This window comes from Electrona antarctica (assembly GCF_951216825.1).
Source record: "Electrona antarctica genome assembly, contig: scaffold_946, whole genome shotgun sequence".
Lineage (NCBI taxonomy): Eukaryota > Metazoa > Chordata > Actinopteri > Myctophiformes > Myctophidae > Electrona > Electrona antarctica.
The window spans coordinates 12501-30550 of record NW_027638407.1 but is presented as its reverse complement, the minus strand read 5'-3'; the positions used below and the strand labels follow the sequence as shown (position 1 = coordinate 30550).

Below are 18050 nucleotides of genomic sequence, written 5' to 3'. Positions count from 1 at the left end.
CCCTCATACTGGAACACACTGAGAGAAAGAAGACTTCCTTCCTACTGGATGTCCTGCTAAAAGCTTTTTACTTACGGTCATGAATGATTGCATTTCGTTGTACGGTTTGCTGCACATTACATTACATTACATTACATTACATTACATGATTACACATGTAAATACAATTCAAGGATTTATTTAGAAAATGTCCCGTGCCACATCCACACATAGCTGAAGCCACCAGTAGGCTCGGTCCCAGCCTTACTAGCCTACTTGGAGCTAGCCTCCATCTCAGCCTTACTCCTACTTGGAGCTAGCCTCCATCCCAGCCTTAAGGGCCTACTTGGAGCTAGCCTCCATCCCAGCCTTACTGACCTACTTGGAGCTAGCCTCCATCCCAGCCTTACTGGCCTACTTGGAGCTAGCCTCCATCCCAGCCTTACTGACCTACTTGGAGCTAGCCTCCATCCCAGCCTTAAGGGCCTACTTGGAGCTAGCCTCCATCCCAGCCTTAAGGGCCTACTTGGAGCTAGCCTCCATCCCAGCCTTAAGGGCCTACTTGGAGCTAGCCTCCATCCCAGCCTTAAGGGCCTACTTGGAGCTAGCCTCCATCCCAGCCTTACTGGCCTACTTGGAGCTAGCCTCCATCCCAGCCTTACTGGCCTACTTGGAGCTAGCCTCCATCCCAGCCTTACTGGCCTACTTGGAGCTAGCCTCCATCCCAGCCTTACTGACCTACTTGGAGCTAGCCTCCATCCCAGCCTTAAGGGCCTACTTGGAGCTAGCCTCCATCCCAGCCTTACTGGCCTACTTGGAGCTAGCCTCCATCCCAGCCTTAAGGGCCTACTTGGAGCTAGCCTCCATCCCAGCCTTACTGACCTACTTGGAGCTAGCCTCCATCCCAGCCTTAAGGGCCTACTTGGAGCTAGCCTCCATCCCAGCCTTACTAGCCTACTTGGAGCTAGCCTCCATCCCAGCCTTACTAGCCTACTTGGAGCTAGCCTCCATCCCAGCCTTACTGACCTACTTGGAGCTAGCCTCCATCCCAGCCTTAAGGGCCTACTTGGAGCTAGCCTCCATCCCAGCCTTAAGGGCCTACTTGGAGCTAGCCTCCATCCCAGCCTTACTGGCCTACTTGGAGCTAGCCTCCATCCCAGCCTTACTGGCCTACTTGGAGCTAGCCTCCATCCCAGCCTTACTGACCTACTTGGAGCTAGCCTCCATCCCAGCCTTAAGGGCCTACTTGGAGCTAGCCTCCATCCCAGCCTTACTGGCCTACTTGGAGCTAGCCTCCATCCCAGCCTTAAGGGCCTACTTGGAGCTAGCCTCCATCCCAGCCTTACTGACCTACTTGGAGCTAGCCTCCATCCCAGCCTTAAGGGCCTACTTGGAGCTAGCCTCCATCCCAGCCTTACTAGCCTACTTGGAGCTAGCCTCCATCCCAGCCTTACTAGCCTACTTGGAGCTAGCCTCCATCAGGTTGAAGGCATGGCAACAAGAGCGATCAAAAGAGTAAATCAAAGGACAAGATTCCTGGGCAGAATTTCCTCTTTTGTCAACAAAAGGGCTCTCAGGACTTTAGTCAAGTCAATTTTATTTATATAGCACATTTAAAAACAACAGCAGTTGACCCAAAGTGCTTTCCAAAATAGGTAGACCGTAGTCTATCACAGTGCAATAATAAAACATGTAATACAATCGAAAGAAAACAGGCCAAAACAAACAAAATAACAACAAAAACAATGAACAACAATAAACACTAAAACTTCACACTGTATTAAAAGCCAGACTAAAAAGGTGTGTTTTCAGGTTAGATTAAAAAATCTCCAGGGTGGGGCTAACCTTGATGTGGGTTGGAAGATTATTCCAAAGTATGGGACCAGCTACAGAGAAAGCCCGATCACCTTTGGTTTTTAGATGTGAAGGGGGGACTGCAAGGAGTTTGAGAGTGGAGGATCTGAGTGTCCTGGTGGTAGGGGGAGCTGTTATTAGTTCAGAGATGTAGGAAGGGGCAAGGCCGTTTAGGGATTTAAATACAAAGAGGAGTGATTTGAATTGAATGCGGAATTTAACAGGTAACCAGTGTAGTTTTGCCAAAGCAGGGGTGATATGATCTCGTTTTTTCGTTCCGGTTATCAGTCTGGCAGCAGCATTTTGGACCCTCTGTAGGCGGGAGATGGCGGAGTGGGGCAGACCCAAATATAGAGAGTTGCAGTAGTCTAACCGGGAGGTGATAAATGCATGACTTTAGCTGGAGCAATGACTCATACTGCCCATCTTTGACTAGGCTTACATTCTCTAACATCTCAAAGGCACAGAAGAACAAGCTCCAAATCTCCCAAAACAAACTAATTCGACTTCTTCTAGGCCTGGGACCAATGACCCACCTATCAGTATATGCAGAGGCTCCGGGTAGAAGACAGAGTCAAACAATTGAAAATGGGTCTGACATTCAAAATGGTACATGCAGCTCTGCCCTCCGTGCCCTCAGTGCCCTCAGTGCCCTCCGTGCCCTCCGTGCCCTCCGTGCCCTCAGTGCCCTCAGTGCCCTCGGAGGGCACCGTGCCCTCCGTGCCCTCTATGCCCTCAGTGCCCTCCATGCCCTCAGTGCCCTCCATGCCCTCAGTTCCCATTTACTTGACTGATTACTTTAAAAAAAAAGTGAGCAACACCCACAGCCACAAAACTAGAGGTAGCGTAAGCAATGATCTGGTGCCGCCCACTTACAAAACAAATATGGGTAAATTCACCTTCCGCAGCACTGCTATTCAGGTGTGGAACGCCCTGCCCCCTTCCCTTAAAACAAGCCAATCACTGGCCTCCTTTAAAACAGACCTAAAGGTTCACCTGTCAGCAGGTCAGAGGGAGAGGAGGGGACCAGAATGGAAACAAGACAGCAAGGTCTTTCTTCAGGTCAGAGGGAGTGCATGGGACCAGAATGGAAACAAGACAGCAGGTCAGAGGGAGACCAGAATGGAAACAAGACAGAAGGTCTTTCTTCTGAAATCCCCTTTGGACCAAAATGCCTGACTGTACCTTGTGCTGTTTGCATTTTTCTTTTGTCTAATTAAATATTCAATCAATCAATGAGGTCAGCACATTTTGGGCACATCTGGGCAAGTGGCCCAATGTCCGGAGTGTATTTTGTGCAAAACTAATGCTTGGAATGGATTCAGAATCATGAAAACCCCCTAGTTTGACATATGTGACCAGATTTGACTGAGAGACTGCCATCGCACAAATTCCAGCTTTTAACCAGAGGAGAAAAACTTTTTTTTAAATGAGTTAATAGCACAGGTAGCCTCTTCACATACTAGAGCATGTCTGAAATAAGTGTCAGAGCTGAAATCGACATGTAAATATTAAACATGTAGCTAGGTGTAATGTTAGAGTCCACAGAAGACGTAATATGAAATAAATGCTTAAACATGTAGCTAGGTGTAATGTTAGAGTCCACAGAAGACATGTAAATATGAAATAAATGCTTAAACATGTAGCTAGGTGTAATGTTAGAGTCCACAGAAGTGAACCTTTCAAGCCTGTTTTCTCAACTCGCTGTTTCTCTGCAAGACATTACTCTATAAGCCATATCTCCAAAACTGGTGGGTCAAACTGAACAATCAATATGTCAATTTGAAGCTATGATTCCCTGCTTGAAATCCAATGGCAGTCCCTCAGTCAAATTTAGTCACATATTGTCACATGCTACTTAAAGCAAAAGGAAAGTTTGACATGTTTGCCTGCCATAGGATGTTAATGGTCACAAGAAACCCCTATAAAAACATTGCCCAATACTAACAGCCGGTCAGCAAGTGGATTCATGAATGTATGAATATAGACAATTGTAAGGAAGACTCTGACTAGGACGTTGGGCTATATGACATATGACATGTCATATGACATATGACATGTCTAGTATGACAATCCCTATATTTGGCCCGAGCCGACCTAGTGCTGATATCAGATAGATATGGTAGAACCATATATGGATAGATCTAACTGGCTTAGTCATCGTGACAAGCATAGTCGGAGAGTATATAACACGGGTCGGCTTCAGGGAGAAGGCAGAAGTCGAAGCATCCTGGTTCTAACCGGACACCACTGCGGTGGGTTCTAACCTAAGTAATCAGCAATACAGCCTTTTATAACAATATTTTAGGCCAATAAAAAAAAGAGACTATATACCAAATTTCCCACCCAAACAATGTAGGCTGATGCTGATTGGCTCACCCTCTTCAGGAGGCGGGCCGAGTCCTCGCTGATGTGTGTGAGGCGACTGATGACGTTGTTCAGGTAGAGGTCACTGAGGGTCGCGTGGTCCTTACTCTCTCTCCTCACCTGGGGGGGGGGGGGGGGGGGAAAGAGAGAGACAGAGAGAGAGAGGAGAATGGAGAGAGAGCGATAGAGGAGGGAGAGAGACATATAGAGGGAGAATGGAGAGAGAGAGAGGAGGGAGAGAGACATAGAGGGAGAATGGAGAGAGAGAGAGAGAGGGAGAGAGACATAGAGGGAGAATGGAGAGAGAGAGAGAGAGAGAGAGGGAGAATGGAGAGAGATAGAGAGGAGGGAGAGAGACAGAGGGAGAATGGAGAGAGAGAGAGAGAGGAGGGAGAGAGACATAGAGGGAGAATGGAGAGAGAGAGAGAGGAGGGAGAGAGACATAGAGGGAGAATGGAGAGAGAGAGAGAGGAGGGAGAGAGACATAGAGGGAGAATGGAGAGAGAGAGAGAGGAGGGAGAGAGACATAGAGGGAGAATGGAGGGAGAGAGAGGAGGGAGAGAGACATAGAGGGAGAATGGAGAGAGATAGAGAGAGAGAGAGGGAGAATGGAGAGAGATAGAGAGGAGGGAGAGAGACATATAGGGAGAATGGAGAGAGAGAGAGAGGAGGGAGAGAGACATAGAGGGAGAATGGAGAGAGAGAGAGAGAGAGGGAGAGAGACATAGAGGGAGAATGGAGAGAGAGAGAGAGGAGGGAGAGAGACATAGAGGGAGAATGGAGAGAGAGAGAGAGAGGAGGGAGAGAGACATAGGAGGGAGAATGGAGGGAGAGAGAGAGGAGGGAGAGAGACATAGGAGGGAGAATGGAGAGAGAGAGAGAGGAGGGAGAGAGACATAGAGGGAGAATGGAGAGAGAGAGAGAGGAGGGAGAGAGACATAGAGGGAGAATGGAGAGAGAGAGAGAGGAGGGAGAGAGACATAGAGGGAGAATGGAGAGAGAGAGAGAGGAGGGAGAGAGACATAGAGGGAGAATGGAGAGAGAGAGAGGAGGGAGAGAGACATAGAGGGAGAATGGAGAGAGAGAGAGAGGAGGGAGAGAGACATAGAGGGAGAATGGAGGGAGAGAGAGAGGAGGGAGAGAGACATATAGGGAGAATGGAGAGAGAGAGAGAGAGAGAGAGGGAGAGAGACATAGAGGGAGAATGGAGGGAGAGAGAGAGGAGGGAGAGAGACATAGAGGGAGAATGGAGGGAGCGACAGAGAATATTACATAAACATTATTTATTCCAGGTGGTTCCCAAACTGTTTCATGTCAAGGACCCCCAAATTGACACTAATTAGCCCCGCGGACCCCCATTAGAAAATATATGCCAGGGACCCCCATTAGAAAATATATGCCAGGGACCCCCATAAGGAGATTTTAGCAGTGATTCTCAGCCTGTTTAATTTCAAGGACCCCCAGTTAAACATGCATTAGTCTACGGACCCCCATTTAATGGCATTTCTATCTCTGGGACCACCACTTTAAATTGTAAAATCAATGTTAATTTAACTCTGAGAGTGTACAAATGGAACCAAACGGACCCTAACGGGTCCATTTGGTTCCATTTGTACACTCTCAGAGTTACAGACCCATGAAGGGTTCATTTGGTTCCAAACTATCATTTAGCTCTGGGGAGCTCCCTCAAGGACTTTCAAACGTGAAGCGAGGAACGCAGGCGTTGTTGCCTGGATCAACTCCAGGTCTGCTCCAGAGGGGCGCCACAACGCAAGCGTAAAAAAAAAAGATAAACGGGCGTGTGCACGAAACGAGCACGCGCGCAACAATTTCACGGGACCGCGTTCACGTAAATACGCCTGCGTTGTCGCACCGGGAAAACGCAGGTCTGATTATTTGAAAATGAACTATAGGCTCGTTTTATCGCTTCACGTTTGAAAGGCCCTTATAATGCATTCCAGTCTTTTGAGCAGCAACAGAACACAGCAGTGTTACTAGTGAAGTAGTAACAGAACACAGCAGTGTTACTAGTGAAGCAGCAACAGAACACAGCAGTGTTACTAGTGAAGCAGCAACAGAACACAGCAGTGTTACTAGTGAAGCAGCAACAGAACACAGCAGTGTTACTAGTGAAGTAGTAACAGAACACAGCAGTGTTACTAGTGAAGCAGCAACAGAACACAGCAGTGTTACTAGTGAAGCAGCAACAGAACACAGCAGTGTTACTAGTGAAGTAGCAACAGAACACAGCAGTGTTACTAGTGAAGCAGCAACAGAACACGGCAGTGTTACTAGTGAACAGAACACAGCAGTGTTACTAGTGAACAGAACACAGCAGTGTTACTAGTGAACAGAACACAGCAGTGTTACTAGTGAACAGAACACAGCAGTGTTACTAGTGAAGTAGCAACAGAACACAGCAGTGTTACTAGTGAAGCAGCAACAGAACACAGCAGTGTTACTAGTGAACAGAACACAGCAGTGTTACTAGTGAACAGAACACAGCAGTGTTACTAGTGAACAGAACACAGCAGTGTTACTAGTGAAGTAGCAACAGAACACAGCAGTGTTACTAGTGAAGCAGCAACAGAACACAGCAGTGTTACTAGTGAAGCAACAACAGAACACAGCAGTGTTACTAGTGAAGCAACAACAGAACACAGCAGTGTTACTAGTGAAGCAGCAACAGAACACAGCAGTGTTACTAGTGAAGTAGTAACAGAACACAGCAGTGTTACTAGTGAAGCAGCAACAGAACACAGCAGTGTTACTAGTGAAGTAGCAACAGAACACAGCAGTGTTACTAGTGAAGTAGCAACAGAACACAGCAGTGTTACTAGTGAAGTAGCAACAGAACACAGCAGTGTTACTAGTGAAGCAGCAACAGAACACAGCAGTGTTACTAGTGAAGCAGCAACAGAACACAGCAGTGTTACTAGTGAAGCAGCAACAGAACACAGCAGTGTTACTAGTGAAGCAGCAACATAACACAGCAGTGTTACTAGTGAAGCAGCAACAGAACACAGCAGTGTTACTAGTGAACAGAACACAGCAGTGTTACTAGTGAAGCAGCAACAGAACACAGCAGTGTTACTAGTGAAGCAGCAACAGAACACAGCAGTGTTACTAGTGAAGCAGCAACAGAACACAGCAGTGTTACTAGTGAAGCAGCAACAGAACACAGCAGTGTTACTAGTGAAGCAGCAACAGAACACAGCAGTGTTACTAGTGAAGCAGCAACAGAACACAGCAGTGTTACTAGTGAAGCAGTAACAGAACACAGCAGTGTTACTAGTGAAGTAGCAACAGAACACAGCAGTGTTACTAGTGAAGTAGTAACAGAACACAGCAGTGTTACTAGTGAAGCAGCAACAGAACACAGCAGTGTTACTAGTGAAGCAGCAACAGAACACAGCAGTGTTACTAGTGAAGCAGCAACAGAACACAGCAGTGTTACTAGTGAAGTAGCAACAGAACACAGCAGTGTTACTAGTGAAGTAGCAACAGAACACAGCAGTGTTACTAGTGAAGCAGCAACAGAACACAGCAGTGTTACTAGTGAAGTAGCAACAGAACACAGCAGTGTTACTAGTGAAGCAGCAACAGAGCACAGCAGTGTTACTAGTGAAGTAGTAACAGAACACAGCAGTGTTACTAGTGAAGTAGCAACAGAACACAGCAGTGTTACTAGTGAAGTAGTAACAGAACACAGCAGTGTTACTAGTGAAGCAGCAACAGAACACAGCAGTGTTACTAGTGAAGCAGTAACAGAACACAGCAGTGTTACTAGTGAAGTAGTAACAGAACACAGCAGTGTTACTAGTGAAGTAGTAACAGAACACAGCAGTGTTACTAGTGAAGTAGTAACAGAACACAGCAGTGTTACTAGTGAAGTAGCAACAGAACACAGCAGTGTTACTAGTGAAGTAGTAACATAACACAGCAGTGTTACTAGTGAAGCAGTAACAGAACACAGCAGTGTTACTAGTGAAGTAGCAACAGAACACAGCAGTGTTACTAGTGAAGTAGCAACAGAACACAGCAGTGTTACTAGTGAAGTAGCAACAGAACACAGCAGTGTTACTAGTGAAGTAGCAACAGAACACAGCAGTGTTACTAGTGAAGTAGCAACAGAACACAGCAGTGTTACTAGTGAAGCAGCAACAGAACACAGCAGTGTTACTAGTGAACAGAACACGGCAGTGTTACTAGTGAACAGAACACGGCAGTGTTACTAGTGAAGCAGCAACAGAACACAGCAGTGTTACTAGTGAAGCAGCAACAGAACACAGCAGTGTTACTAGTGAAGTAGCAACAGAACACAGCAGTGTTACTAGTGAAGTAGCAACAGAACACAGCAGTGTTACTAGTGAAGCAGCAACAGAACACAGCAGTGTTACTAGTGAAGTAGCAACAGAACACAGCAGTGTTACTAGTGAAGCAGCAACAGAACACAGCAGTGTTACTAGTGAAGCAGCAACATAACACAGCAGTGTTACTAGTGAAGCAGTAACAGAACACAGCAGTGTTACTAGTGAAGTAGTAACAGAACACAGCACTGTTACTAGTGAAGCAGCAACAGAACACAGCAGTGTTACTAGTGAAGCAGCAACAGAACACAGCAGTGTTACTAGTGAAGCAGCAACAGAACACAGCAGTGTTACTAGTGAAGTAGCAACAGAACACAGCAGTGTTACTAGTGAAGTAGCAACAGAACACAGCAGTGTTACTAGTGAAGCAGCAACACAACACAGCAGTGTTACTAGTGAAGTAGCAACACAACACAGCAGTGTTACTAGTGAAGTAGCAACAGAACACAGCAGTGTTACTAGTGAAGCAGCAACAGAACACAGCAGTGTTACTAGTGAAGTAGCAACAGAACACAGCAGTGTTACTAGTGAAGCAGTAACAGAACACAGCACTGTTACTAGTGAAGCAGCAACAGAACACAGCAGTGTTACTAGTGAAGCAGCAACATAACACAGCAGTGTTACTAGTGAAGTAGCAACAGAACACAGCAGTGTTACTAGTGAACAGAACACAGCAGTGTTACTAGTGAACAGAACACAGCAGTGTTACTAGTGAAGCAGCAACAGAACACAGCAGTGTTACTAGTGAAGCAGCAACAGAACACAGCAGTGTTACTAGTGAAGCAGCAACAGAACACAGCAGTGTTACTAGTGAAGCAGCAACAGAACACAGCAGTGTTACTAGTGAAGCAGCAACATAACACAGCAGTGTTACTAGTGAAGTAGCAACAGAACACAGCAGTGTTACTAGTGAAGCAGCAACAGAACACAGCAGTGTTACTAGTGAACAGAACACAGCAGTGTTACTAGTGAAGCAGCAACAGAACACAGCAGTGTTACTAGTGAAGTAGCAACAGAACACAGCAGTGTTACTAGTGAAGCAGCAACAGAACACAGCAGTGTTACTAGTGAAGCAGCAACAGAACACAGCAGTGTTACTAGTGAACAGAACACAGCAGTGTTACTAGTGAAGTAGCAACAGAACACAGCAGTGTTACTAGTGAAGTAGCAACAGAACACAGCAGTGTTACTAGTGAAGTAGCAACAGAACACAGCAGTGTTACTAGTGAACAGAACACGGCAGTGTTACTAGTGAACAGAACACGGCAGTGTTACTAGTGAAGTAGCAACAGAACACAGCAGTGTTACTAGTGAACAGAACACGGCAGTGTTACTAGTGAACAGAACACGGCAGTGTTACTAGTGAACAGAACACGGCAGTGTTACTAGTGAAGCAGCAACAGAACACAGCAGTGTTACTAGTGAAGCAGCAACAGAACACAGCAGTGTTACTAGTGAAGCAGCAACAGAACACAGCAGTGTTACTAGTGAAGCAGCAACAGAACACAGCAGTGTTACTAGTGAACAGAACACAGCAGTGTTACTAGTGAAGCAGCAACATAACACAGCAGTGTTACTAGTGAAGTAGCAACAGGACACAGCAGTGTTACTAGTGAAGCAGCAACAGAACACAGCAGTGTTACTAGTGAAGTAGCAACAGAACACAGCAGTGTTACTAGTGAAGTAGCAACAGAACACAGCAGTGTTACTAGTGAAGCAGCAACAGAACACAGCAGTGTTACTAGTGAAGTAGCAACAGAACACAGCAGTGTTACTAGTGAAGCAGCAACAGAACACAGCAGTGTTACTAGTGAAGCAGCAACATAACACAGCAGTGTTACTAGTGAAGTAGCAACAGAACACAGCAGTGTTACTAGTGAAGCAGCAACAGAACACAGCAGTGTTACTAGTGAAGCAGCAACAGAACACAGCAGTGTTACTAGTGAAGTAGCAACAGAACACAGCAGTGTTACTAGTGAAGCAGCAACAGAACACAGCAGTGTTACTAGTGAAGCAGCAACATAACACAGCAGTGTTACTAGTGAAGCAGCAACATAACACAGCAGTGTTACTAGTGAAGCAGCAACATAACACAGCAGTGTTACTAGTGAAGCAGCAACAGAACACAGCAGTGTTACTAGTGAAGCAGCAACAGAACACAGCAGTGTTACTAGTGAAGCAGCAACAGAACACAGCAGTGTTACTAGTGAAGCAGCAACATAACACAGCAGTGTTACTAGTGAAGCAGCAACATAACACAGCAGTGTTACTAGTGAAGCAGCAACATAACACAGCAGTGTTACTAGTGAAGCAGCAACATAACACAGCAGTGTTACTAGTGAAGTAGCAACAGAACACAGCAGTGTTACTAGTGAAGCAGCAACAGAACACAGCAGTGTTACTAGTGAAGCAGCAACATAACACAGCAGTGTTACTAGTGAAGTAGCAACAGAACACAGCAGTGTTACTAGTGAAGTAGCAACAGAACACAGCAGTGTTACTAGTGAAGCAGCAACAGAACACAGCAGTGTTACTAGTGAAGCAGCAACAGAACACAGCAGTGTTACTAGTGAAGTAGCAACATAACACAGCAGTGTTACTAGTGAAGTAGCAACAGAACACAGCAGTGTTACTAGTGAAGCAGCAACAGAACACAGCAGTGTTACTAGTGAAGTAGCAACAGAACACAGCAGTGTTACTAGTGAAGCAGCAACAGAACACAGCAGTGTTACTAGTGAAGCAGCAACAGAACACAGCAGTGTTACTAGTGAAGTAGCAACAGAACACAGCAGTGTTACTAGTGAAGCAGCAACACAACACAGCAGTGTTACTAGTGAAGTAGCAACACAACACAGCAGTGTTACTAGTGAAGTAGCAACAGAACACAGCAGTGTTACTAGTGAAGCAGCAACAGAACACAGCAGTGTTACTAGTGAAGTAGCAACAGAACACAGCAGTGTTACTAGTGAAGCAGTAACAGAACACAGCACTGTTACTAGTGAAGCAGCAACAGAACACAGCAGTGTTACTAGTGAAGCAGCAACATAACACAGCAGTGTTACTAGTGAAGTAGCAACAGAACACAGCAGTGTTACTAGTGAACAGAACACAGCAGTGTTACTAGTGAACAGAACACAGCAGTGTTACTAGTGAAGCAGCAACAGAACACAGCAGTGTTACTAGTGAAGCAGCAACAGAACACAGCAGTGTTACTAGTGAAGCAGCAACAGAACACAGCAGTGTTACTAGTGAAGCAGCAACAGAACACAGCAGTGTTACTAGTGAAGCAGCAACATAACACAGCAGTGTTACTAGTGAAGTAGCAACAGAACACAGCAGTGTTACTAGTGAAGCAGCAACAGAACACAGCAGTGTTACTAGTGAACAGAACACAGCAGTGTTACTAGTGAAGCAGCAACAGAACACAGCAGTGTTACTAGTGAAGTAGCAACAGAACACAGCAGTGTTACTAGTGAAGCAGCAACAGAACACAGCAGTGTTACTAGTGAAGCAGCAACAGAACACAGCAGTGTTACTAGTGAACAGAACACAGCAGTGTTACTAGTGAAGTAGCAACAGAACACAGCAGTGTTACTAGTGAAGTAGCAACAGAACACAGCAGTGTTACTAGTGAAGTAGCAACAGAACACAGCAGTGTTACTAGTGAACAGAACACGGCAGTGTTACTAGTGAACAGAACACGGCAGTGTTACTAGTGAAGTAGCAACAGAACACAGCAGTGTTACTAGTGAACAGAACACGGCAGTGTTACTAGTGAACAGAACACGGCAGTGTTACTAGTGAACAGAACACGGCAGTGTTACTAGTGAAGCAGCAACAGAACACAGCAGTGTTACTAGTGAAGCAGCAACAGAACACAGCAGTGTTACTAGTGAAGCAGCAACAGAACACAGCAGTGTTACTAGTGAAGCAGCAACAGAACACAGCAGTGTTACTAGTGAACAGAACACAGCAGTGTTACTAGTGAAGCAGCAACATAACACAGCAGTGTTACTAGTGAAGTAGCAACAGGACACAGCAGTGTTACTAGTGAAGCAGCAACAGAACACAGCAGTGTTACTAGTGAAGTAGCAACAGAACACAGCAGTGTTACTAGTGAAGTAGCAACAGAACACAGCAGTGTTACTAGTGAAGCAGCAACAGAACACAGCAGTGTTACTAGTGAAGTAGCAACAGAACACAGCAGTGTTACTAGTGAAGCAGCAACAGAACACAGCAGTGTTACTAGTGAAGCAGCAACATAACACAGCAGTGTTACTAGTGAAGTAGCAACAGAACACAGCAGTGTTACTAGTGAAGCAGCAACAGAACACAGCAGTGTTACTAGTGAAGTAGCAACAGAACACAGCAGTGTTACTAGTGAAGTAGCAACAGAACACAGCAGTGTTACTAGTGAAGCAGCAACAGAACACAGCAGTGTTACTAGTGAAGCAGCAACATAACACAGCAGTGTTACTAGTGAAGCAGCAACATAACACAGCAGTGTTACTAGTGAAGCAGCAACATAACACAGCAGTGTTACTAGTGAAGCAGCAACAGAACACAGCAGTGTTACTAGTGAAGCAGCAACAGAACACAGCAGTGTTACTAGTGAAGCAGCAACAGAACACAGCAGTGTTACTAGTGAAGCAGCAACAGAACACAGCAGTGTTACTAGTGAAGCAGCAACATAACACAGCAGTGTTACTAGTGAAGCAGCAACATAACACAGCAGTGTTACTAGTGAAGCAGCAACATAACACAGCAGTGTTACTAGTGAAGCAGCAACATAACACAGCAGTGTTACTAGTGAAGTAGCAACAGAACACAGCAGTGTTACTAGTGAAGCAGCAACAGAACACAGCAGTGTTACTAGTGAAGCAGCAACATAACACAGCAGTGTTACTAGTGAAGTAGCAACAGAACACAGCAGTGTTACTAGTGAAGTAGCAACAGAACACAGCAGTGTTACTAGTGAAGCAGCAACAGAACACAGCAGTGTTACTAGTGAAGCAGCAACAGAACACAGCAGTGTTACTAGTGAAGTAGCAACATAACACAGCAGTGTTACTAGTGAAGTAGCAACAGAACACAGCAGTGTTACTAGTGAAGCAGCAACAGAACACAGCAGTGTTACTAGTGAAGTAGCAACAGAACACAGCAGTGTTACTAGTGAAGTAGCAACAGAACACAGCAGTGTTACTAGTGAAGTAGCAACAGAACACAGCAGTGTTACTAGTGAAGCAGCAACAGAACACAGCAGTGTTACTAGTGAACAGAACACAGCAGTGTTACTAGTGAAGCAGCAACAGAACACAGCAGTGTTACTAGTGAAGCAGCAACAGAACACAGCAGTGTTACTAGTGAACAGAATACAGCAGTGTTACTAGTGAACAGAATACAGCAGTGTTACTAGTGAAGCAGCAACAGAACACGGCAGTGTTACTAGTGAAGCAGCAACAGAACACAGCAGTGTTACTAGTGAACAGAACACAGCAGTGTTACTAGTGAAGCAGCAACATAACACAGCAGTGTTACTAGTGAAGCAGCAACATAACACAGCAGTGTTACTAGTGAAGCAGCAACAGAACACAGCAGTGTTACTAGTGAAGCAGCAACAGAACACAGCAGTGTTACTAGTGAAGCAGCAACATAACACAGCAGTGTTACTAGTGAAGCAGCAACACAACACAGCAGTGTTACTAGTGAAGCAGCAACACAACACAGCAGTGTTACTAGTGAAGTAGCAACAGAACACAGCAGTGTTACTAGTGAAGCAGCAACAGAACACAGCAGTGTTACTAGTGAAGCAGCAACAGAACACAGCAGTGTTACTAGTGAAGCAGCAGCACAACACAGCAGTGTTACTAGTGAAGCAGCAACAGAACACAGCAGTGTTACTAGTGAAGTAGCAACAGAACACAGCAGTGTTACTAGTGAAGCAGCAACAGAACACGGCAGTGTTACTAGTGAACAGAACACAGCAGTGTTACTAGTGAACAGAACACAGCAGTGTTACTAGTGAACAGAACACAGCAGTGTTACTAGTGAAGTAGCAACAGAACACAGCAGTGTTACTAGTGAAGCAGCAACAGAACACAGCAGTGTTACTAGTGAAGCAGCAACAGAACACAGCAGTGTTACTAGTGAAGTAGTAACAGAACACAGCAGTGTTACTAGTGAAGCAGCAGCAGAACACGGCAGTGTTACTAGTGAACAGAACACAGCAGTGTTACTAGTGGAGTAGTAACAGAACACAGCACTGTTACTAGTGAAGCAGCAACAGAACACAGCAGTGTTACTAGTGAACAGAACACAGCAGTGTTACTAGTGAAGCAGCAACAGAACACAGCAGTGTTACTAGTGAAGTAGCAACAGAACACAGCAGTGTTACTAGTGAAGTAGCAACAGAACACAGCAGTGTTACTAGTGAAGTAGCAACAGAACACAGCAGTGTTACTAGTGAAGTAGCAACAGAACACAGCAGTGTTACTAGTGAAGCAGTAACAGAACACAGCAGTGTTACTAGTGAAGTAGCAACAGAACACAGCAGTGTTACTAGTGAAGTAGCAACAGAACACAGCAGTGTTACTAGTGAAGCAGCAACAGAACACAGCAGTGTTACTAGTGAAGTAGCAACAGAACACAGCAGTGTTACTAGTGAAGTAGCAACAGAACACAGCAGTGTTACTAGTGAAGCAGTAACAGAACACAGCAGTGTTACTAGTGAAGCAGCAACAGAACACAGCAGTGTTACTAGTGAAGCAGCAACAGAACACAGCAGTGTTACTAGTGAAGCAGTAACAGAACACAGCAGTGTTACTAGTGAAGCAGTAACAGAACACAGCAGTGTTACTAGTGAAGTAGCAACAGAACACAGCAGTGTTACTAGTGAAGCAGCAACAGAACACAGCAGTGTTACTAGTGAAGTAGCAACAGAACACAGCAGTGTTACTAGTGAAGTAGCAACAGAACACAGCAGTGTTACTAGTGAAGTAGCAACAGAACACAGCAGTGTTACTAGTGAAGCAGTAACAGAACACAGCAGTGTTACTAGTGAAGTAGCAACAGAACACAGCAGTGTTACTAGTGAAGCAGCAACAGAACACAGCAGTGTTACTAGTGAAGTAGCAACAGAACACAGCAGTGTTACTAGTGAAGCAGCAACACAACACAGCAGTGTTACTAGTGAAGTAGTAACAGAACACAGCAGTGTTACTAGTGAAGTAGTAACAGAACACAGCAGTGTTACTAGTGAACAGAAGACAGCAGTGTTACTAGTGAAGTAGTAACAGAACACAGCACTGTTACTAGTGAAGCAGCAACAGAACACGGCAGTGTTACTAGTGAAGTAGTAACAGAACACAGCAGTGTTACTAGTGAAGCAGCAACAGAACACAGCAGTGTTACTAGTGAAGTAGCAACAGAACACAGCAGTGTTACTAGTGAAGCAGCAACAGAACACAGCAGTGTTACTAGTGAAGCAGCAACAGAACACAGCAGTGTTACTAGTGAAGTAGTAACAGAACACAGCAGTGTTACTAGTGAAGCAGTAACAGAACACAGCAGTGTTACTAGTGAAGTAGCAACAGAACACAGCAGTGTTACTAGTGAAGCAGCAACAGAACACGGCAGTGTTACTAGTGAACAGAACACAGCAGTGTTACTAGTGAAGTAGTAACAGAACACAGCACTGTTACTAGTGAAGCAGCAACAGAACACGGCAGTGTTACTAGTGAGCAGAACACAGCAGTGTTACTAGTGAAGCAGCAACACAACACAGCAGTGTTACTAGTGAAGCAGCAACAGAACACAGTAGTGTTACTAGTGAACAGAACACAGCAGTGTTACTAGTGAAGCAGCAACAGAACACAGCAGTGTTACTAGTGAACAGAACACAGCAGTGTTACTAGTGAAGTAGCAACAGAACACAGCAGTGTTACTAGTGAAGCAGCAACAGAACACGGCAGTGTTACTAGTGAAGCAGCAACAGAACACAGCAGTGTTACTAGTGAAGCAGCAACAGAACACAGCAGTGTTACTAGTGAAGCAGCAACAGAACACAGCAGTGTTACTAGTGAAGCAGCAACAGAACACAGCAGTGTTACTAGTGAAGCAGCAACAGAACACAGCAGTGTTACTAGTGAAGTAGTAATAAAAACAACACAGAAACAACTGAGCTGAATAAAACAGGACACTGTACAGAAAGCCTGACCCAGACAGTAGAAACAGGGACATACAGTATAGAGCACACAGAGACAGTAGTACACACAGACAGGACATGATGGCACTAGCAGAGTAAAAGTGCACGCGATGCTCTCCAACCAACATGGATGCACTGTTTCTATTCATAGAAATACTAATACTCTGCAAAAACAAACTAAACAGCAGTACTTGTGAAACGGCTAAATGTGCAAAAAGAAAAACAGCCTTTCTTATAGCCTACTGTACGTGGAGAGGACAATACATGGAGAGACTTGCTGAAAGTCCTGGTATCTGCAGCAGAAACTGACTCCCTGTCTGTTGCCAATATTGCTCCTCGGTCAATTTTTGGGGGCGGGAACCCCTTTTGGTGTTTTAAAGCATTTATTATGTTATACTTTAGCTGTTGAAAAATAGCAGATCTACAAGCTCATAGTGCGGCACTCGGTGCTTGTAGGTCTGCTAGTTTTGAAAAATCGTGAAAACGTGGCGACGTGGAACAACATATTTTGGGGGTCGGCGGGCCGATTACATATATTTGTAGAGGTCCTTGACATGAAAATGTTTGAGAACGACTGACATACAGTAGATACATGAGTGTTTTTCAGAAAACTGTCAGGAATTAGAAGACTTTTGTAGAATCTGGTCTCAGTCCTAAAATGGGTTACTAAGCCATAGTGGCGTGCAGAGGGTGGGAGATGATGGTACTGTAACATAGTGGCGTGCAGAGGGTGGGAGATGATGGTACTGTAACATAGTGGCGTGCAGAGGGTGGGAGTACTGTAACATAGTGGCGTGCAGAGGGTGGGAGATGATGGTACTGTAACATAGTGGCGTGCAGAGGGTGGGAGATGATGCTACTGTAACATAGTGGCGTGCAGAGGGTGGGAGATGATGCTACTGTAACATAGTGGCGTGCAGAGGGTGGGAGATGATGGTACTGTAACATAGTGGCGTGCAGAGGGTGGGAGATGATGCTACTGTAACATAGTGGCGTGCAGAGGGTGGGAGATGATGCTACTGTAACATAGTGGCGTGCAGAGGGTGGGAGATGATGCTACTGTAACATAGTGGCGTGCAGAGGGTGGGAGATGATGCTACTGTAACATAGTGGCGTGCAGAGGGTGGGAGATGATGCTACTGTAACATAGTGGCGTGCAGAGGGTGGGAGATGATGCTACTGTAACATAGTGGCGTGCAGAGGGTGGGAGATGATGCTACTGTAACATAGTGGCGTGCAGAGGGTGGGAGATGATGCTACTGTAACATAGTGGCGTG

General features: G+C 45.4%; 1 protein-coding gene across 1 annotated transcript in view; it reads right to left on the bottom strand.

Moving 5' to 3' along the window:
* Positions 1-2345: 2345 nt before the first annotated feature.
* LOC306918109 (SLIT-ROBO Rho GTPase-activating protein 2B-like) overlaps positions 2346-18050 on the bottom strand; it is a gene marked incomplete at both ends in the record, with an annotated part of 22528 nt that continues 6823 nt past the window's right edge. Inside the window, 2 exons of the mRNA XM_079530992.1 lie at positions 2346-2369; positions 4213-4320. Coding sequence (XP_079387118.1) covers positions 2346-2369; positions 4213-4320 — 132 coding nt within the window. The remainder of the gene's footprint in view (positions 2370-4212; positions 4321-18050) is intronic.